Genomic DNA, 21,488 nt, shown 5'->3' on the forward strand with positions numbered 1-21,488 from the left:
ATATAACTACTATAATACTATCTCGTATGTAAAGGAATATAGCTACTATAATACTGCCCCCTATGTACAAGAATATAACTACTATAATACTGCCCCCTATGTACAAGAATATAACTACTATAATACTGCCCCCTATGTACAAGAATATAACTACTATAATACTGCCCCCTATGTATAAGAATATAACTACTATAATACTGCTTCTATGTACAAGTATATAACTACTATAATACTGCCCCCTATGTACAAGAATATAACTACTATAATACTGCCTCCTATGTACAAGAATATAACTACTATATTACAGCCCCTTTGAACAAAAATAAAACTACTATAATACTGCCTCCTATGTGCAAGAATATAACTACTATAAAACTGACCCCTATGTATGAGAATATAACTACCATAATACTGCATCCTATGTATAAGAATATAACTACTATAATACTGCCCTCTATGTACAAGAATATAACTACTATAATACTGCCCCCTATGTACGAGAATATAACTACTATAATACTGCCCACTATGTACAACAATATAACTACTATAATACTGCCCCCTATGTACAACAATATAACTACTATAATACTTCCTCCTATGTACAAGAAAATATCTACTATAATACTGCCCCTATGTGCAAGAATATAACTACTATAATACTGCCCCCTATGTACAAGAATATAACTACTATAATACTGCCCCCGATGTACAAGAATATAACTACTATAATACTGCCCCTATGTACAAGAATATGACTACTATAATACAGCCCCTATGTACAAGAATATGACTACTATAATACTGCCCCCGATGTACAAGAATATAACTACTATAATACTGCCCCCAATGTACAAGAATATAACTACTATAATACTGCCCCCTATGTACAAGAAAATAACTACTATAATACTGCCCCCTATGCACAAGAATATAACTGCTATAATACTACCCCCTATGTACAAGAATATACCTACTATAATACTGCTCCTATGTACAAGAATATAAGTACTATAATGCTGCCCGCTATATACAAGAATATAACTACTATACTAATGCCTCCTATGTACAAGAATATAACTACTATAATACTGCCTCCTATGTACAAGAATATCACTACTATAATACTGCCCCCTATGTACAAGAATATAACTACTATAAAACTGCCTCCTATGTACAAGAATATAACTACTATAATACTGCCTCCTATGTACAAGAATATAACTACTATAATACTGCCCCTTTGAACAAAAATATAACTACTATAATACTGCCTCCTATGTACAAGAATATAACTACTATAATACTGCCCCTATGTACAAGAATATAACTACTATATTACAGCCCCTTTGAACAAAAATATAACTACTATAATACTGCCTCCTATGTGCAAGAATATAACTACTATAATACTGCCCCTATGTACAAGAATATAACTACTATAATACTTCCTCCTATGTACAAGAATATAACTACTATAATACTGCCCCTATGTGCAAGAATATAAGTACTATAATACTGCCTCCTATGTACAAGAATATAACTACTATAATACTGCCCCTATGTACAAGAATATAACTACTATAATACTTCCTCCTATGTACAAGAATATAACTACTATAATACTGCCCCTATGTGCAAGAATATAACTACTATAATATTGCCCCCTATGTACAAGAATATAACTACTATAAAACTGCTCCCTATGTACAAAAATATAACTACTATAATACTGCCCTCCAATGTACAAGAAAGTAACTACTATAATGCTGCTCCCTATGTACAAGAAAGTAACTACTATAATGCTGCTCCCTATGTACAAGAATATAATTACCATAACACTGCTCCTATGTACAAGAATATAACTACTATAATACTGCCCCCTATGTACAAGAATATAACTACTATAATACTGCCTCCTATGTACAAGAATACAACAACTATAATACTGCCTCCTATGTACAAGAATATAACTACTATAATACTGCCCCCTATGTACAAGAATATAACTACTATAATACTGCTTCTATGTACAAGAATATAACTACTATAATACTGCCCCCTATGTGCAAGAAAATAACTACTATAATACTGCCCCTATGTACAAGAATATAACTACTATAATACTGCCCCCTATGTTCAAGAGAATAACTACTATAATACTGCCCCTATGTACAAGAATATAACTACTATAATACTGCCCCCTATGTTCAAGAGAATAACTACTATAATACCGTCCCCTATGTAAAAGAATATAACTACTATAATACTGCCCTCTATGTACAAGAATATAACTACTATAATACCGCCCATATGTACGAGAATATAACTACTATTACACCGCCCCCAATGTACAAGAATATAACTACTATAATACGACCCCCTATGTAGAAGAATATAACTACTATAATACTGCCTCCTATGTACAATAATATAACTACTATAATACTGCCTCCTATGTACAAGAATATAACTACTATAATACTGCCCCTATGTACAAGAATATAACTACTATAATACTTCCTCCTATGTACAAAAATATAACTACTATAATACTGCCCTCCTATGTACAAGAATATAACAACTATAATGCTGCTCCCTATGTACAAGAAAAGAACTACTATAATGCTGCTCCATATGTACAAGAATATAATTACCATAATACTGCTCCTATGTACAATAATATAACTACTATAATACTGCCCCCTATGTACAAGAAAAAAACTACTATAATACTGCCCCTATGTACAAGAATATAACTACTTTAATACCGTCCCCTATGTAAAAGAATATAACTACTATAATAATGCTTCTATGAACAAGAATATAAGTACTATAATACTGCCTCCTATGTACAAGAATATAACTACTATAATACTGCCCACTATGTACAAAAATATAACTACTATAATACGGCCTCCTATGTACAAGAATATAACTACTATAATACTGCTCCTATGTACAAGAATATAACTACTATAATACTGCCTACTATATACACGAATATAACTACTATAATACTGCCCCTATGTAAAAGAATATACCTACTATAATACTGCCTCCTATGTACAAGAATATAACTACTATAATACCGCCCCCTATGTACAAGAATATAACTACTATAATACTGCCCACTATGTACAAAAATATAACTACTATAATACGGCCTCCTATGTACAAGAATATAACTACTATAATACTGCTCCTATGTACAAGAATATAACTACTATAATACTGCCTACTATATACACGAATATAACTACTATAATACTGCCCCTATGTAAAAGAATATACCTACTATAATACTGCCTCCTATGTACAAGAATATAACTACTATAATACCGCCCCCTATGTACAAGAATATAAGTACTATAATACTGCCTCCTATGTACAAGAATATAACTACTATAATACTGCCTCCTATGTACAAGAATATAACTACTATAATACTGCTCTCTATGTACAAGAATTTAACTACTATAATACTGCCCCCCTATGTACAAGAATATAACTACTATAATACTGCCCCCTATGCACAAGAATATAACTACTATAATACTGCCTGCTATGTACAAGAATATAACTACTATAATACTGCTCTCTATGTTCAAGAATATAACTACTATAATACTGCCCCCTATGTACAAGAATATAACTACTATAATACTGCTCCCTATGTACAAGAATATAACTACTATAATACTACCCTCTATGTACAAGAATATAACTAGTGTAATACTGCCTGCTATGTACAAGAATATAACTACTATAATACTGGCCCCTATGTACAAGAATATAACTACTATAATACAGCCTACTATATACAAGAATATTACTACTATAATACTGCCCCTATGTACAAGAATATAACTACTATAATACTGCCTCCTATGTACAAGAATATAACTACTATAATACTTCCTCCTATGTACAAGAATATAACTAGTATAATACTGCCTCCTATGTACAAGAATATAACTACTATAATACTGCCCCCCATGTACAAGAATATAACTACTATAATACTGCTCATATGTACAAGAATATAACTACTATAATACTGCCTCCTATGTACAAGAATATAACTACTATAATACTGCTCATATGTACAAGAATATAACTACCAGTACTATAATACTGCCTCGTATGTACAAGAATATAACTACTCTAATACTACCCCCTATGTACAAGAATATAACTACTATAATACTGCTACTATGTACAAGAATATAACTACTATAATACTGCCCCCTATGTATAAGAATATAACTACTATAATACTGCCTCCTATGTACAAGAATATAACTACTATAATACTGCTCTCTATTTACAAGAATATAACTACTATAATACTGCCCCCTATGTACAAGAATATAACTACTATAATACTGCTCCTATGTACAAGAATATAAGTACTATAATACTGCCTCCTATGTACAATAATATAACTACTATAATACTGCCTCCTATGTACAAGAATATAACTACTATAATACTGCCCCCTATGTACAAGCATATAACAACTATAATACTGGTCCCTATGTACAAGAATATAACTACTATAATACTGCCCCTATGTGCAAGAATATAACTACTATAATATTGCCCCCTATGTACAAGAATATAACTACTATAAAACTGCTCCCTATGTACAAAAATATAACTACTATAATACTGCCCTCCAATGTACAAGAAAGTAACTACTATAATGCTGCTCCCTATGTACAAGAAAGTAACTACTATAATGCTGCTCCCTATGTACAAGAATATAATTACCATAACACTGCTCCTATGTACAAGAATATAACTACTATAATACTGCCCCCTATGTGCAAGAAAATAACTACTATAATACTGCCCCTATGTACAAGAATATAACTACTATAATACTGCCCCCTATGTTCAAGAGAATAACTACTATAATACCGTCCCCTATGTAAAAGAATATAACTACTATAATACTGCCCTCTATGTACAAGAATATAACTACTATAATACCGCCCATATGTACGAGAATATAACTACTATTACACCGCCCCCAATGTACAAGAATATAACTACTATAATACGACCCCCTATGTAGAAGAATATAACTACTATAATACTGCCTCCTATGTACAATAATATAACTACTATAATACTGCCTCCTATGTACAAGAATATAACTACTATAATACTGCCCCTATGTACAAGAATATAACTACTATAATACTTCCTCCTATGTACAAAAATATAACTACTATAATACTGCCTCTATGCACAAGAATATAACTGCTATAATACTGCTCCCCATGTACAAAAATATAACTAGTATAATACTGCCCTCCTAAATACAAGAATATAACTACTATAATACTGCTCCCTATGCACAAGAATATAACTATTATAATAATGCCCCCTATGTGAAAGAAAATAACTACTATAATACTGCCCCATGTACAAGAATATAACTACTATAATACTGCCCCATATGTACAAGAATATAACTACTATAATACTGCCCCCTATGTACAAGAGTATAACTATTATAATACCGCCCCCTATGTAAAAGAATATAACTTCTATAATACTGCTTCTATGTACAAGAACATAAGTACTATAATACTGCCTCCTATGTACAAGAATATAACTACCATAATACTGCCCCCTATGTACAAGAATATAGCTACTATAATACTACCTCCTATGTACAAGAATAAAACTACTATAATACTGCCCCCTATGTACAAGAATATAACTAATATAATACTGCCCCTAATGTACAAGAATATAACTACTACAATACTGCCCTCTATGTACAAGAATATAACTACTATAATACTACCCCCTATGTACAAGAATATAACTACTATAATACCGCCCCCCATGTACAAGAATATAACTACTATAATACTGCTCATATGTACAAGAATATAACTACTATAATACTGCCTCCTATGTACAAGAATATAACTACTATAATACTGCTCATATGTACAAGAATATAACTACCAGTACTATAATACTGCCTCGTATGTACAAGAATATAACTACTCTAATACTACCCCCTATGTACAAGAATATAACTACTATAATACTGCTACTATGTACAAGAATATAACTACTATAATACTGCCCCCTATGTATAAGAATATAACTACTATAATACTGCCTCCTATGTACAAGAATATAACTACTATAATACTGCTCTCTATTTACAAGAATATAACTACTATAATACTGCCCCCTATGTACAAGAATATAACTACTATAATACTGCTCCTATGTACAAGAATATAAGTACTATAATACTGCCTCCTATGTACAATAATATAACTACTATAATACTGCCTCCTATGTACAAGAATATAACTACTATAATACTGCCCCCTATGTACAAGCATATAACAACTATAATACTGGTCCCTATGTACAAGAATATAACTACTATAATACTGCCCCTATGTGCAAGAATATAACTACTATAATATTGCCCCCTATGTACAAGAATATAACTACTATAAAACTGCTCCCTATGTACAAAAATATAACTACTATAATACTGCCCTCCAATGTACAAGAAAGTAACTACTATAATGCTGCTCCCTATGTACAAGAAAGTAACTACTATAATGCTGCTCCCTATGTACAAGAATATAATTACCATAACACTGCTCCTATGTACAAGAATATAACTACTATAATACTGCCCCCTATGTGCAAGAAAATAACTACTATAATACTGCCCCTATGTACAAGAATATAACTACTATAATACTGCCCCCTATGTTCAAGAGAATAACTACTATAATACCGTCCCCTATGTAAAAGAATATAACTACTATAATACTGCCCTCTATGTACAAGAATATAACTACTATAATACCGCCCATATGTACGAGAATATAACTACTATTACACCGCCCCCAATGTACAAGAATATAACTACTATAATACGACCCCCTATGTAGAAGAATATAACTACTATAATACTGCCTCCTATGTACAATAATATAACTACTATAATACTGCCTCCTATGTACAAGAATATAACTACTATAATACTGCCCCTATGTACAAGAATATAACTACTATAATACTTCCTCCTATGTACAAAAATATAACTACTATAATACTGCCTCTATGCACAAGAATATAACTGCTATAATACTGCTCCCCATGTACAAAAATATAACTAGTATAATACTGCCCTCCTAAATACAAGAATATAACTACTATAATACTGCTCCCTATGCACAAGAATATAACTATTATAATAATGCCCCCTATGTGAAAGAAAATAACTACTATAATACTGCCCCATGTACAAGAATATAACTACTATAATACTGCCCCATATGTACAAGAATATAACTACTATAATACTGCCCCCTATGTACAAGAGTATAACTATTATAATACCGCCCCCTATGTAAAAGAATATAACTTCTATAATACTGCTTCTATGTACAAGAACATAAGTACTATAATACTGCCTCCTATGTACAAGAATATAACTACCATAATACTGCCCCCTATGTACAAGAATATAGCTACTATAATACTACCTCCTATGTACAAGAATAAAACTACTATAATACTGCCCCCTATGTACAAGAATATAACTAATATAATACTGCCCCTAATGTACAAGAATATAACTACTACAATACTGCCCTCTATGTACAAGAATATAACTACTATAATACTACCCCCTATGTACAAGAATATAACTACTATAATACCGCCCCTATGTACGAGAATATAGCTACTATAATACCGCCCTCAATGTACAAGAATATAACTACTATAATACTGCCCCCTATGTACAAGAAAATAACTACTATAATACTGCCCCCTATGTACAAGAATAAAACTACTATAATACTGCCTCCTTTGTACAAGAATATAACTACTATAATACTATCTCGTATGTAAAGGAATATAGCTACTATAATACTGCCCCCTATGTACAAGAATATAACTACTATAATACTGCCCCCTATGTACAAGAATATAACTACTATAATACTGCCCCCTATGTACAAGAATATAACTACTATAATACTGCCCCCTATGTATAAGAATATAACTACTATAATACTGCTTCTATGTACAAGTATATAACTACTATAATACTGCCCCCTATGTACAAGAATATAACTACTATAATACTGCCTCCTATGTACAAGAATATAACTACTATATTACAGCCCCTTTGAACAAAAATAAAACTACTATAATACTGCCTCCTATGTGCAAGAATATAACTACTATAAAACTGACCCCTATGTATGAGAATATAACTACCATAATACTGCATCCTATGTATAAGAATATAACTACTATAATACTGCCCTCTATGTACAAGAATATAACTACTATAATACTGCCCCCTATGTACGAGAATATAACTACTATAATACTGCCCACTATGTACAACAATATAACTACTATAATACTGCCCCCTATGTACAACAATATAACTACTATAATACTTCCTCCTATGTACAAGAAAATATCTACTATAATACTGCCCCTATGTGCAAGAATATAACTACTATAATACTGCCCCCTATGTACAAGAATATAACTACTATAATACTGCCCCCGATGTACAAGAATATAACTACTATAATACTGCCCCTATGTACAAGAATATGACTACTATAATACAGCCCCTATGTACAAGAATATGACTACTATAATACTGCCCCCGATGTACAAGAATATAACTACTATAATACTGCCCCCAATGTACAAGAATATAACTACTATAATACTGCCCCCTATGTACAAGAAAATAACTACTATAATACTGCCCACTATGCACAAGAATATAACTGCTATAATACTACCCCCTATGTACAAGAATATACCTACTATAATACTGCTCCTATGTACAAGAATATAAGTACTATAATGCTGCCCGCTATATACAAGAATATAACTACTATACTAATGCCTCCTATGTACAAGAATATAACTACTATAATACTGCCTCCTATGTACAAGAATATCACTACTATAATACTGCCCCCTATGTACAAGAATATAACTACTATAAAACTGCCTCCTATGTACAAGAATATAACTACTATAATACTGCCTCCTATGTACAAGAATATAACTACTATAATACTGCCCCTTTGAACAAAAATATAACTACTATAATACTGCCTCCTATGTACAAGAATATAACTACTATAATACTGCCCCTATGTACAAGAATATAACTACTATATTACAGCCCCTTTGAACAAAAATATAACTACTATAATACTGCCTCCTATGTGCAAGAATATAACTACTATAATACTGCCTCCTATGTACAAGAATATAACTACTATAATACTGCCCCCTATGTACAAGCATATAACTACTATAATACTGGTCCCTATGTACAAGAATATAACTACTATAATACTGCCCCTATGTGCAAGAATATAACTACTATAATATTGCCCCCTATGTACAAGAATATAACTACTATAAAACTGCTCCCTATGTACAAAAATATAACTACTATAATACTGCCCTCCAATGTACAAGAAAGTAACTACTATAATGCTGCTCCCTATGTACAAGAAAGTAACTACTATAATGCTGCTCCCTATGTACAAGAATATAATTACCATAACACTGCTCCTATGTACAAGAATATAACTACTATAATACTGCCCCCTATGTGCAAGAAAATAACTACTATAATACTGCCCCTATGTACAAGAATATAACTACTATAATACTGCCCCCTATGTTCAAGAGAATAACTACTATAATACCGTCCCCTATGTAAAAGAATATAACTACTATAATACTGCCCTCTATGTACAAGAATATAACTACTATAATACCGCCCATATGTACGAGAATATAACTACTATTACACCGCCCCCAATGTACAAGAATATAACTACTATAATACGACCCCCTATGTAGAAGAATATAACTACTATAATACTGCCTCCTATGTACAATAATATAACTACTATAATACTGCCTCCTATGTACAAGAATATAACTACTATAATACTGCCCCTATGTACAAGAATATAACTACTATAATACTTCCTCCTATGTACAAAAATATAACTACTATAATACTGCCCTCCTATGTACAAGAATATAACAACTATAATGCTGCTCCCTATGTACAAGAAAAGAACTACTATAATGCTGCTCCATATGTACAAGAATATAATTACCATAATACTGCTCCTATGTACAATAATATAACTACTATAATACTGCCCCCTATGTACAAGAAAAAAAACTACTATAATACTGCCCCTATGTACAAGAATATAACTACTTTAATACCGTCCCCTATGTAAAAGAATATAACTACTATAATAATGCTTCTATGTACAAGAATATAAGTACTATAATACTGCCTCCTATGTACAAGAATATAACTACTATAATACTGCCCACTATGTACAAAAATATAACTACTATAATACGGCCTCCTATGTACAAGAATATAACTACTATAATACTGCTCCTATGTACAAGAATATAACTACTATAATACTGCCTACTATATACACGAATATAACTACTATAATACTGCCCCTATGTAAAAGAATATACCTACTATAATACTGCCTCCTATGTACAAGAATATAACTACTATAATACCGCCCCCTATGTACAAGAATATAACTACTATAATACTGCCCACTATGTACAAAAATATAACTACTATAATACGGCCTCCTATGTACAAGAATATAACTACTATAATACTGCTCCTATGTACAAGAATATAACTACTATAATACTGCCTACTATATACACGAATATAACTACTATAATACTGCCCCTATGTAAAAGAATATACCTACTATAATACTGCCTCCTATGTACAAGAATATAACAACTATAATACCGCCCCCTATGTACAAGAATATAAGTACTATAATACTGCCTCCTATGTACAAGAATATAACTACTATAATACTGCCTCCTATGTACAAGAATATAACTACTATAATACTGCTCTCTATGTACAAGAATTTAACTACTATAATACTGCCCCCCTATGTACAAGAATATAACTACTATAATACTGCCCCCTATGCACAAGAATATAACTACTATAATACTGCCTGCTATGTACAAGAATATAACTACTATAATACTGCTCTCTATGTTTAAGAATATAACTACTATAATACTGCCCCCTATGTACAAGAATATAACTACTATAATACTGCTCCCTATGTACAAGAATATAACTACTATAATACTACCCTCTATGTACAAGAATATAACTAGTGTAATACTGCCTGCTATGTACAAGAATATAACTACTATAATACTGGCCCCTATGTACAAGAATATAACTACTATAATACAGCCTACTATATACAAGAATATTACTACTATAATACTGCCCCTATGTACAAGAATATAACTACTATAATACTGCCTCCTATGTACAAGAATATAACTACTATAATACTTCCTCCTATGTACAAGAATATAACTAGTATAATACTGCCTCCTATGTACAAGAATATAACTACTATAATACTGCCCCCCATGTACAAGAATATAACTACTATAATACTGCTCATATGTACAAGAATATAACTACTATAATACTGCCTCCTATGTACAAGAATATAACTACTATAATACTGCTCATATGTACAAGAATATAACTACCAGTACTATAATACTGCCTCGTATGTACAAGAATATAACTACTCTAATACTACCCCCTATGTACAAGAATATAACTACTATAATACTGCTACTATGTACAAGAATATAACTACTATAATACTGCCCCCTATGTACAAGAATATAACTACTATAATACTGCCTCCTATGTACAAGAATATAACTACTATAATACTGCTCTCTATTTACAAGAATATAACTACTATAATACTGCCCCCTATGTACAAGAATATAACTACTATAATACTGCTCCTATGTACAAGAATATAAGTACTATAATACTGCCTCCTATGTACAATAATATAACTACTATAATACTGCCCCCTATGTACAAGAATATAACTAATACTACCCCCTATGTACAAGAATATAACTACTATAATACTGCCTCCTATTTACAAGAATATAACTACTATAATACTGCTCCCTATGTACAAGAATATAACTACTATAATACTGCCCCCTATGTACAAGAATATAACTACTATAATACTGCACCCTATGTACAAGAATATAACTACTATAATACTGCCCCCTATGTACAAGAATATAACTACTATAATACTGTCCCCTATGTACAAGAATATAACTACTATAATACTGCCCCCTATGTACAAGAATATAACTACTATAATACTGCCCCCTATGTACAAGAATATAACTACTATAATACTGCCTCCTATTTACAAGAATATAACTACTATAATACTGCCTCCTATGTACAAGAATATAACTACTAGAATACTGCTCCTATGTACAAGAATATAACTACTATAATACTGCCTCCTATGTACAAGAATATAACTACTATAATACTGCCCCTATGTACAAGAATATAACTACAATAATACTGCCCCCTATGTACAAGAATATAACTACTATAATACTGCCCCCTATGTACAAGAATATAACTACTATAATACTGTCCCCTATGTACAAGAATATAACTAATACTACCCCCTATGTACAAGAATATAACTACTATAATACTGCTCCCATGTACAAGAATATAACTACTATAATACTGCCCCCTATGTACAAGAATATAACTACTATAATACTGTCCCCTATGTACAAGAATATAACTACTCTAATACTACCCCCTATGTACAAGAATATAACTACCATAATACTGCTACTATGTACAAGAATATAACTACTATAATACTGCCCCCTATGTACAAGAATATAACTACTATAATACTGCCTCCTATGTACAAGAATATAACTACTATAATACTGCTCTCTATTTACAAGAATATAACTACTATAATACTGCTCCCATGTACAAGAATATAACTACTATAATACTGCCCCCTATGTACAAGAATATAACTACTATAATACTGTCCCCTATGTACAAGAATATAACTACTCTAATACTACCCCCTATGTACAAGAATATAACTACCATAATACTGCTACTATGTACAAGAATATAACTACTATAATACTGCCCCCTATGTACAAGAATATAACTACTATAATACTGCCTCCTATGTACAAGAATATAACTACTATAATACTGCTCTCTATTTACAAGAATATAACTACTATAATACTGCCCCCTATGTACAAGAATATAACTACTATAATACTGCTCCTATGTACAAGAATATAACTACTATAATAGTGCCTCCTATGTACAAGAATATAACTACTATAATACTGCCTTCTATGTACAAGAATATAACTACTATAATACTGCCCCCCTATGTACAAGAATATAACTACTATATTACTGCCTCCTATGTACAAGAATATAACTACTATAATACTGCACCTAATGCACAAGAATATAACTGCTATAATACTGCACCTTATGTACAAGAATATAACTACTATAATACTACCTCCTATATTCAAGAATATAACTACTATAATACTGCCTTCTATGTACAAGGATATAACTACTATAATACTGCCCCTATGTACAAGAATATAACTACTATAATACTGCCCCCTATGTACAAGAATATAACTACTATAATACTGCCCCCCTATGTACAAGAATATAACTACTATAATACTGCCTCCTATGTACAAGAATATAACTACTATAATACTGCCCCCCTATGTACAAGAATATAACTACTATAATACTGCCCCCTATGTACAAGAATATAACTACTATAACACTGCTCCTATGTACAAGAATATAACTACTATAATACTGCCTCCTATGTACAAGAATATAACTACTATAATACTGCCTTCTATGTACAAGAATGTAACTACTATAATACCGCTCCCACACTTCCGTCAGTACAGCCGGTGGCTGAGTGTTGCTGGCCCTACTTCATGCGCTCTCGCTCGCTCTCATGTAGCTGGCCCTGTACTCTTTTCGGCAGTGTATGGATGACTCTTCCGCATGGTAGCCGCCCATCCATGGAGTGTCTCCAGCTGCTGTAGGCCTCTTGGAGATGACGGGGTTAATCTCTCCTTGACTCTTGGAGTCTGGCAGAGGAGGCAGCCGGCGGTGGAGAGGGAGTATGAGATGGAGAATGTCAGTGAGCCACAAACCTCAGCAGTTTCACAGCCAGGTCCAAATGTTCCTCTTCCCATGTCTTTCCAATTTAATTAGTTTTATTGGCGCCGCAGTCACATGTGCCGCCAGACGAGCGGTAAGCCAACGCAATTAAAACTGCGGCTCGTCTCTCAGGATGAGGCGTGTGACATGAGGAGGACTGGGGACGCCACTCACTCTCACTCACACTCCATTAGGCCTTGCTTTGATCGCACTTCGTTTGTCAGGAGTCTGTGATGGATCCGTGCTCCTTCCGCGTCCGCAGTGGCGTTACAGCGTGAGCGCAATTCTAAGTAGCAGCTCCCTGCAGCCTGGTAATAGTCCTCGTATCGCGCAGATTATGGAGGGCAGCGCTCACTCACACGCCTGCGCCTCGTGTAGATTCTGCAGCACGGAGTCTCTGGGTATTGTGGGCGGTTCCAGGCGGAGAATGAGATAGTGGTAACAGTTAGCGCTCATTCACACGGGCGTATGGACGCTCCGTGTAACACGGAATACGGAGTACGGAATCCGCATCTGATTTGCATTGGGGACTCAGACATGGGTATTCCAGACGCATATAGTCACCCGGCCAATCACAGCACTCTTTGTGAGCGTTTACAAACTTTCCCGACAGGTCAGCACTGTGGATGGCGTCTCTGCCCCCTGCTCTCCTCCGTCTCTGCCCCCTGCTCTCCTCCGTGTCTGCCCCCTACTCTCCTCCGTCTCTGCCCTCTGCTCTCCTGTGTCTCTGCCCCCTACTCTCCTCCGTCTCTGCCCCCTACTCTCCTCCATCTCTGCCCCCTACTCTCCTCCGTCTCTGCCCCCTACTCTCCTCCGTCTCTGCCCCCTACTCTCCTCCGTCTCTGCCCTCTGCTCTCCTCCGTCTCTGCCCCCTACTCTCCTCCGTCTCTGCCCCCTACTCTCCTCCATCTCTGCCCCCTACTCTCCTCCGTCTCTGCCCCCTACTCTCCTCCGTCTCTGCCCCCTACTCTCCTCCGTCTCTGCCCCCTACTCTCCTCCGTCTCTGACCCCTGCTCTCCTCCGTCTCTGCCTCCTACTCTCCTCCGTCTCTGACCCCTGCTCTCCTCCTTCTCTGCCCCCTGCTCTCCTCCGTCTCTGCCCCCTGCTCTCCTCCGTCTCTGCCCTCTACTCTCCTCCGTCTCTGCCCCCTGCTCTCCTCCGTCTCTGCCCCCTGCTCTCCTCCGTCTCTGCCCCCTGCTCTCCTCCGTCTCTGCCCTCTACTCTCCTCCGTCTCTGCCCCCTGCTCTCCTCCGTCTCTGCCCCCTACTCTCCTCCGTCTCTGCCCCCTACTCTCCTCCGTCTCTGCCCCCTGCTCTCCTCCGTCTCTGCCCCCTGCTCTCCTCCGTCTCTGCCCCCTGCTCTCCTCCGTCTCTGCCCCCTGCTCTCCTCCGTCTCTGCCCCCTACTCTCCTCCGTCTCTGCCCCCTGCTCTCCTCCGTCTCTGCCCCCTGCTCTCCTCCGTCTCTGCCCCCTACTCTCCTCCGTCTCTGCCCCCTACTCTCCTCCACTCTCCTGTCAATGTGAGATTGGAGGGGAGAGAAGGAGAGTGCAGGATGTAACACACCAGATATTAACCCTTTATCGCATGTTTGGGGGGCACAGGACTGAGTGTGATGTCTGCAGGATTGAAGCAGTGGACTTAGGTCAATCCCAGATGGTCGCACCCGTGTCATGTGATGCAAGGCCTTGTTTGTGACACCAGTAATTGCAATCCACCCAATACTGCCCCCCATGGTATCTCACTAGTAATAATCCCATCCCATACTGCCCCCTATGGTCCCTCACTGGTAACAATGATACCTTTACTGCCCTATGATACCCACTAGTAAAGATGATTCTTCTATAATACTGCCCCCTGTGGTACCACACTAGTAATGGTGACCCCTCCAGTACTGCCCCCTGTGGTACCCCACTAGTAATGGTGACCCCACCAATACTACCCCCTGTGGTACCCCACCAGTAACGGTGACCCCTCCAGTACTGCCCCCTGTGGTACCTCACTAGTAATAGTGACCCCTCTAATACTGCCCCCTGTGGTACCCCACTAGTAATGGTGACCCCTCCAGTACTGTCCCCTGTGGTACCACACCAGTAACGGTGATCCCTCTAGTACTGCCCCCTATGGTACCCCACTAGTAATGTTAACCCCTCCAGTACTGCCCCCTGTGGTACCCAATTAGTAATGGTGACCCCCTACAGTACTGTTCCCTGTGGTACCCCACCAGTAACAGTGACCCCTCCAGTACTGCCTCCTGTGGTACCCTACTAGTAATGTTAATCCCTCCAGTACTGCCCCCTGTGGTACCCCACTAGTAATGGCGACCCCCTCCAGTACTGCCCCCTGTGGTACCCTACTAGTAATGTTAATCCCTCCAGTACTGCCCCCTGTGGTACCCCACTAGTAATGGCGACCCTCTCCAGTACTGTCCCCTGTGGTACCCCACCAGTAACGGTGACCCCTTTAGTACTGCCCCCTGTGGTACCACACTAGTTACGGTGACCCCTCCAGTACTGCCCCCTGTGGTACCCCACTAGTAATGGTGACCCCTCCAGCACTGTCCCCTGTTGTACCCCACCAGTAACGGTGACCCATCCAGTACTACCCCCTGTGATACCCCACTAGTAATGTTAACCCCTCCAGTAGTGCCCCCTGTGGTACCCCACCAGTAACAGTGACCCCTCCAGTACTGCCTCCTGTGGTACCCTACTAGTAATGTTAACCCCTCCAGTACTGCCCCCTGTGGTACCCTACTAGTAATGTTAACCCCTCCAGTATTGCACCCTGTGGTACCCCACTAGTAATGGTGACCCCTCCAGTACTGTCCCCTGTGGTACCCCACCAGTAACGGTGACCCCCTCTAATAGTGCCCCCTGTGGTACCCCACTAGTAATGTTAACCTCTCCAGTACTGTCCCCTGTGGTACCACACCAGTAACTGTGATCCCTCTAGTACTGCCCCCTATGGTACCCCACTAGTAATGTTAACCCCTCCAGTACTGCCCCCTGTGGTACCCAACTAGTAATGGTGACCCCCTCCAGTACTGTTCCCTGTGGTACCCCACCAGTAACAGTGACCCCTCTAGTACTGCCTCCTGTGGTACCCTAATAGTAATGTTAATCCCTCCAGTACTGCCCCCTGTGGTACCCCACTAGTAATGGCGACCCCCTCCAGTACTGCCCCCTGTGGTACCACACTAGTTACGGTGACCCCTCCAGTACTGCCCCCTGTGGTACCCCACTAGCAATGGTGACCCCTCCAGTACTGTCCCCTGTTGTACCCCACCAGTAACGGTGACCCCTCCAGTACTACCCCCTGTGATACCCCACTAGTAATGTTAACCCCTCCAGTAGTGCCCCCTGTGGTACCCCACCAGTAACAGTGACCCCTCCAGTACTGCCTCCTGTGGTACCCTACTAGTAATGTTAACCCCTCCAGTACTGCCCCCTGTGGTACCCCACTAGTAACGGTGACCCCCTCCAGTACTGTCCCCTGTGGTACCACACTAGTTACGGTGACCCCTCCACTACTACCCCCTGTGGTACCCCACTAGTAATGTTAACCCCTCCAGTATTGCACCCTGTGGTACCCCACTAGTAATGGTGACCCCTCCAGTACTGTCCCCTGTGGTACCCCACCAGTAACGGTGACCCCCTCCAGTACTAGCCCCTGTGGTACCCCACTAGTAATGTTAACCCCTCCAGTACTGCCCCCTGTGGTACCAGACTAGTAACGGTGACCAATCCAATCTGAGTCTCCACCTCTGTTTTCCACCGCTGTGCCACGTTCTCACTCACATGTGGGCTTACATTTTTCTAGAGCAGCTTCGGGTAGTGAGCGTTGCTCTGATTGGTTAAGGATTACCTATGAGACAGCTGTGATGGATGTGATGACCCTGTGATCACGTCAGCCGAAAGTACCTAAGAGTCTACCAATCTGTGATGTCACTGGCGGTGACATCACTGTGTACAGGCACATAGCTGTAGGGGGCACAGAGGTGGCAGCCCACCCACTCCCCCCACTACCACTAATGGCCCGCTGAGCAGTAATCATTACCTATCGTGAACTCATCGAAGCTGATGGTGGTGGAGCTCTTCCCCAGCGCGTTGGTGGCCACCACCGTCACCTCGTACTTCAGGGTGGAGAACAGGCGGTTGTACTTGATGTGACACCGGTTTTTGGGGAAGGGGTCCCTCTCACAGTAGAGCTGCGTGGCGCCGTGTCTGCAAATACAGAAAAGGTCATCACCTGCGGCACAAAGCAAAGGGATCACCTGATCTCCAGTACTATCACTCCCATCATCCTACGGTACATAGAGAACAGCAAGAGGGTCAGCTGTACGCAGGTACTATCACTCCCATCATCCTACAGTACATAGAGGACAGCAAGAGGGTCAGCTGATCTCCGGTACCATCACTTCCATCATCCTACAGTACACAGAGGACAGCAAGAGGGTCAGCTGATCTCCGGTACAATCACCCCCATCATCCTACAGTACATAGAGGACAGCAAAAGGGTCAGCTGTACGCAAGTACCATCACCCCCATCATCCTATGGTACATAGAGGGCAACAAGAGGGTCAGCTGTACTCAGGTACTATCACTCCCATCATCCTACAGTACATAGAGGACAGCAAGAGGATCACCTGATCTCCGGTACTATCACTCCCATCATCCTACAGTACATAGAGGACAGCAAGAGGATCACCTGATCTCCGGTACTATCACTCCTATCACCCTACGGTACATAGAGGACAGCAAGAGGGTCAGCTGTACGCAGGTACTATCACTCCCATCATCCTACGGTACATAGAGGACAGCAAGAGGGTCAGCTGTACGCAGGTACCATCACCCCCATCATTCTATGGTACATAGAGGACAGCAAGAGGGTCAGCTGATCTCTGGTACTATCACTCCCATCATCCTACGGTACATAGAGGACAGCAAGAGCGTCAGCTGTACTCAGCTACTATTACTCCCATCATCCTACGGTATATAGAGGAGAGCAAGAGGGCCAGCTGTACGCATTTACCATCACTCCCATCATCCTACGGTATATAGAGGAGAGCAAGAGGGCCAGCTGTACGCATTTACCATCACTCCCATCATCCTACGGTACATAGAGGAGAGCAAGAGGGCCAGCTGATCTCCGGTACTATCACTCTCATCATCCTACAGTACATAGAGGACAGCAAGAGGGTCAGCTGTACGCAGGTGCTATAACCCCCATCATCCTACGGTATATAGACACCTGTGCACAGCACAAGGGTCACCTATGTGTGTAGGCATCTGCAGAAAGGAGCCATCACTCCCATCATCCTAAGGAACATAGACGCCTGCGCACAGCACAAGGGTCTGTAATGACATCTGTGCATCGGAAGTATCACTCCCATCATTCCAACACGCTGTGCAAAATATGTATCACCGGAAGACTGCAGAGCTGTGGATGATGGGGGTGATACATGCTGTGGGCGGAGCTGTGGATGATGGGGGTGATACATGCTGTGGGCGGAGCTGTGGATGATGGGGGTGATACATGCTGTGAGCGGAGCTGTGGACGATGGGGGTGATACATGCTGTGGGTGGAGCTGTGGATGATGGGGGTGATACATGCTGAGAGTGGAGCTGTGGATGATGGGGGTGATACATACTGTGGGCGGGACTGTGGATGATGGGGGTGATAGATGCTGTGAGCAGAGCTGTGGATGATGGGGGTGATACATGCCGTGAGCAGAGCAGTGGATGATGGGGGTGACACATGCTGTGAGCAGAGCTGTGGATGATGGGGGTGATACATGCTGTGGGCGGGACTGTGGATGATGGGGGTGATACATGCTGTGAGCAGAGCTGTGGATGATGGGGGTGATACATGCTGTGGGTGGGACTGTGGATGATGGGGGTGATACATGCTGTGAGCAGAGCTGTGGATGATGGGGGTGATACATACTGTGGGCGGGACTGTGGATGATGGGGGTGATACATGCTGTGGGCGGAGCTGTGGATGATGGGGGTGATACATGCTGTGAGCAGAGCTGTGGATGATGGGGGTGATACATGCCGTGAGCAGAGCTGTGGACGATGGGGGTGATACATGCCGTGAGCAGAGCTGTGGATGATGGGGGTGATACATGCTGTGGGCGGAGCTGTGGATGATGGGGGTGATACATGCTGTGGGTGGAGCTCTGGATGATGGGGGTGATACATGCCGTGGGCGGAGCTGTGGATGATGGGGGTGATACATGCTGTAGGCAGAGCTGTGGATGATGGGGGTGATACATGCTGTGGGCGGAGCTGTGGATGTTGGGGGTGATACATGCGGTAGGCGGAGCTGTGGATGATGGGGGTGATACATGCCGTGAGCGGAGCTGTGGATGATGGGGGTGATACATGCCGTGGGCAGAGCTGTGGATGTTGGGGGTGATACATGCGGTAGGCGGAGCTGTGGATGATGGGGGTGATACATGTTGTGGGCGGAGCTGTGGACGATGGGGGTGATACATGCTGTGAGCGGAGCTGTGGATGATGGGGGTGATACATGCCGTAGGCGGAGCTGTGGATGATGGGGGTGATACATGCTGTGGGCGGAGCTGTGGATGATGGGGGTGATACATGCTGTGAGCGGAGCTGTGGACGATGGGGGTGATACATGCTGTGGGTGGAGCTGTGGATGATGGGGGTGATACATGCTGAGAGTGGAGCTGTGGATGATGGGGGTGATACATGCTGTGAGCGGAGCTGTGGACGATGGGGGTGATACATGCTGTGGGTGGAGCTGTGGATGATGGGGGTGATACATGCTGAGAGTGGAGCTGTGGATGATGGGGGTGATACATACTGTGGGCGGGACTGTGGATGATGGGGGTGATACATGCTGTGAGCAGAGCTGTGGATGATGGGGGTGATACATGCCGTGAGCAGAGCAGTGGATGATGGGGGTGACACATGCTGTGAGCAGAGCTGTGGATGATGGGGGTGATACATGCTGTGGGCGGGACTGTGGATGATGGGGGTGATACATGCTGTGAGCAGAGCTGTGGATGATGGGGGTGATACATGCTGTGGGTGGGACTGTGGATGATGGGGGTGATACATGCTGTGAGCAGAGCTGTGGATGATGGGGGTGATACATGCTGTGGGCGGGACTGTGGATGATGGGGGTGATACATGCTGTGAGCAGAGCTGTGGATGATGGGGGTGATACATGCTGTGGGTGGGACTGTGGATGATGGGGGTGATACATGCTGTGAGCAGAGCTGTGGATGATGGGGGTGATACATACTGTGGGCGGG

General features: G+C 40.0%; 1 protein-coding gene across 4 annotated transcripts in view; it reads right to left on the reverse strand.

The window, feature by feature from the left end:
- Positions 1-21,488, reverse strand: part of CNTFR (ciliary neurotrophic factor receptor) — a 471,005-nt gene that overhangs the window by 77,876 nt on the left and 371,641 nt on the right. For all 4 annotated transcript variants that reach the window (XM_066602302.1, XM_066602300.1, XM_066602298.1 and 1 more), the window contains one exon: positions 18,257-18,423. In XM_066602302.1, the coding sequence (XP_066458399.1) occupies positions 18,257-18,423 (167 nt within the window). The remainder of the gene's footprint in view (positions 1-18,256; positions 18,424-21,488) is intronic.

The sequence above is a fragment of the Eleutherodactylus coqui genome, chromosome 5 (assembly GCF_035609145.1).
Source record: "Eleutherodactylus coqui strain aEleCoq1 chromosome 5, aEleCoq1.hap1, whole genome shotgun sequence".
NCBI classification, from domain to species: domain Eukaryota; kingdom Metazoa; phylum Chordata; class Amphibia; order Anura; family Eleutherodactylidae; genus Eleutherodactylus; species Eleutherodactylus coqui.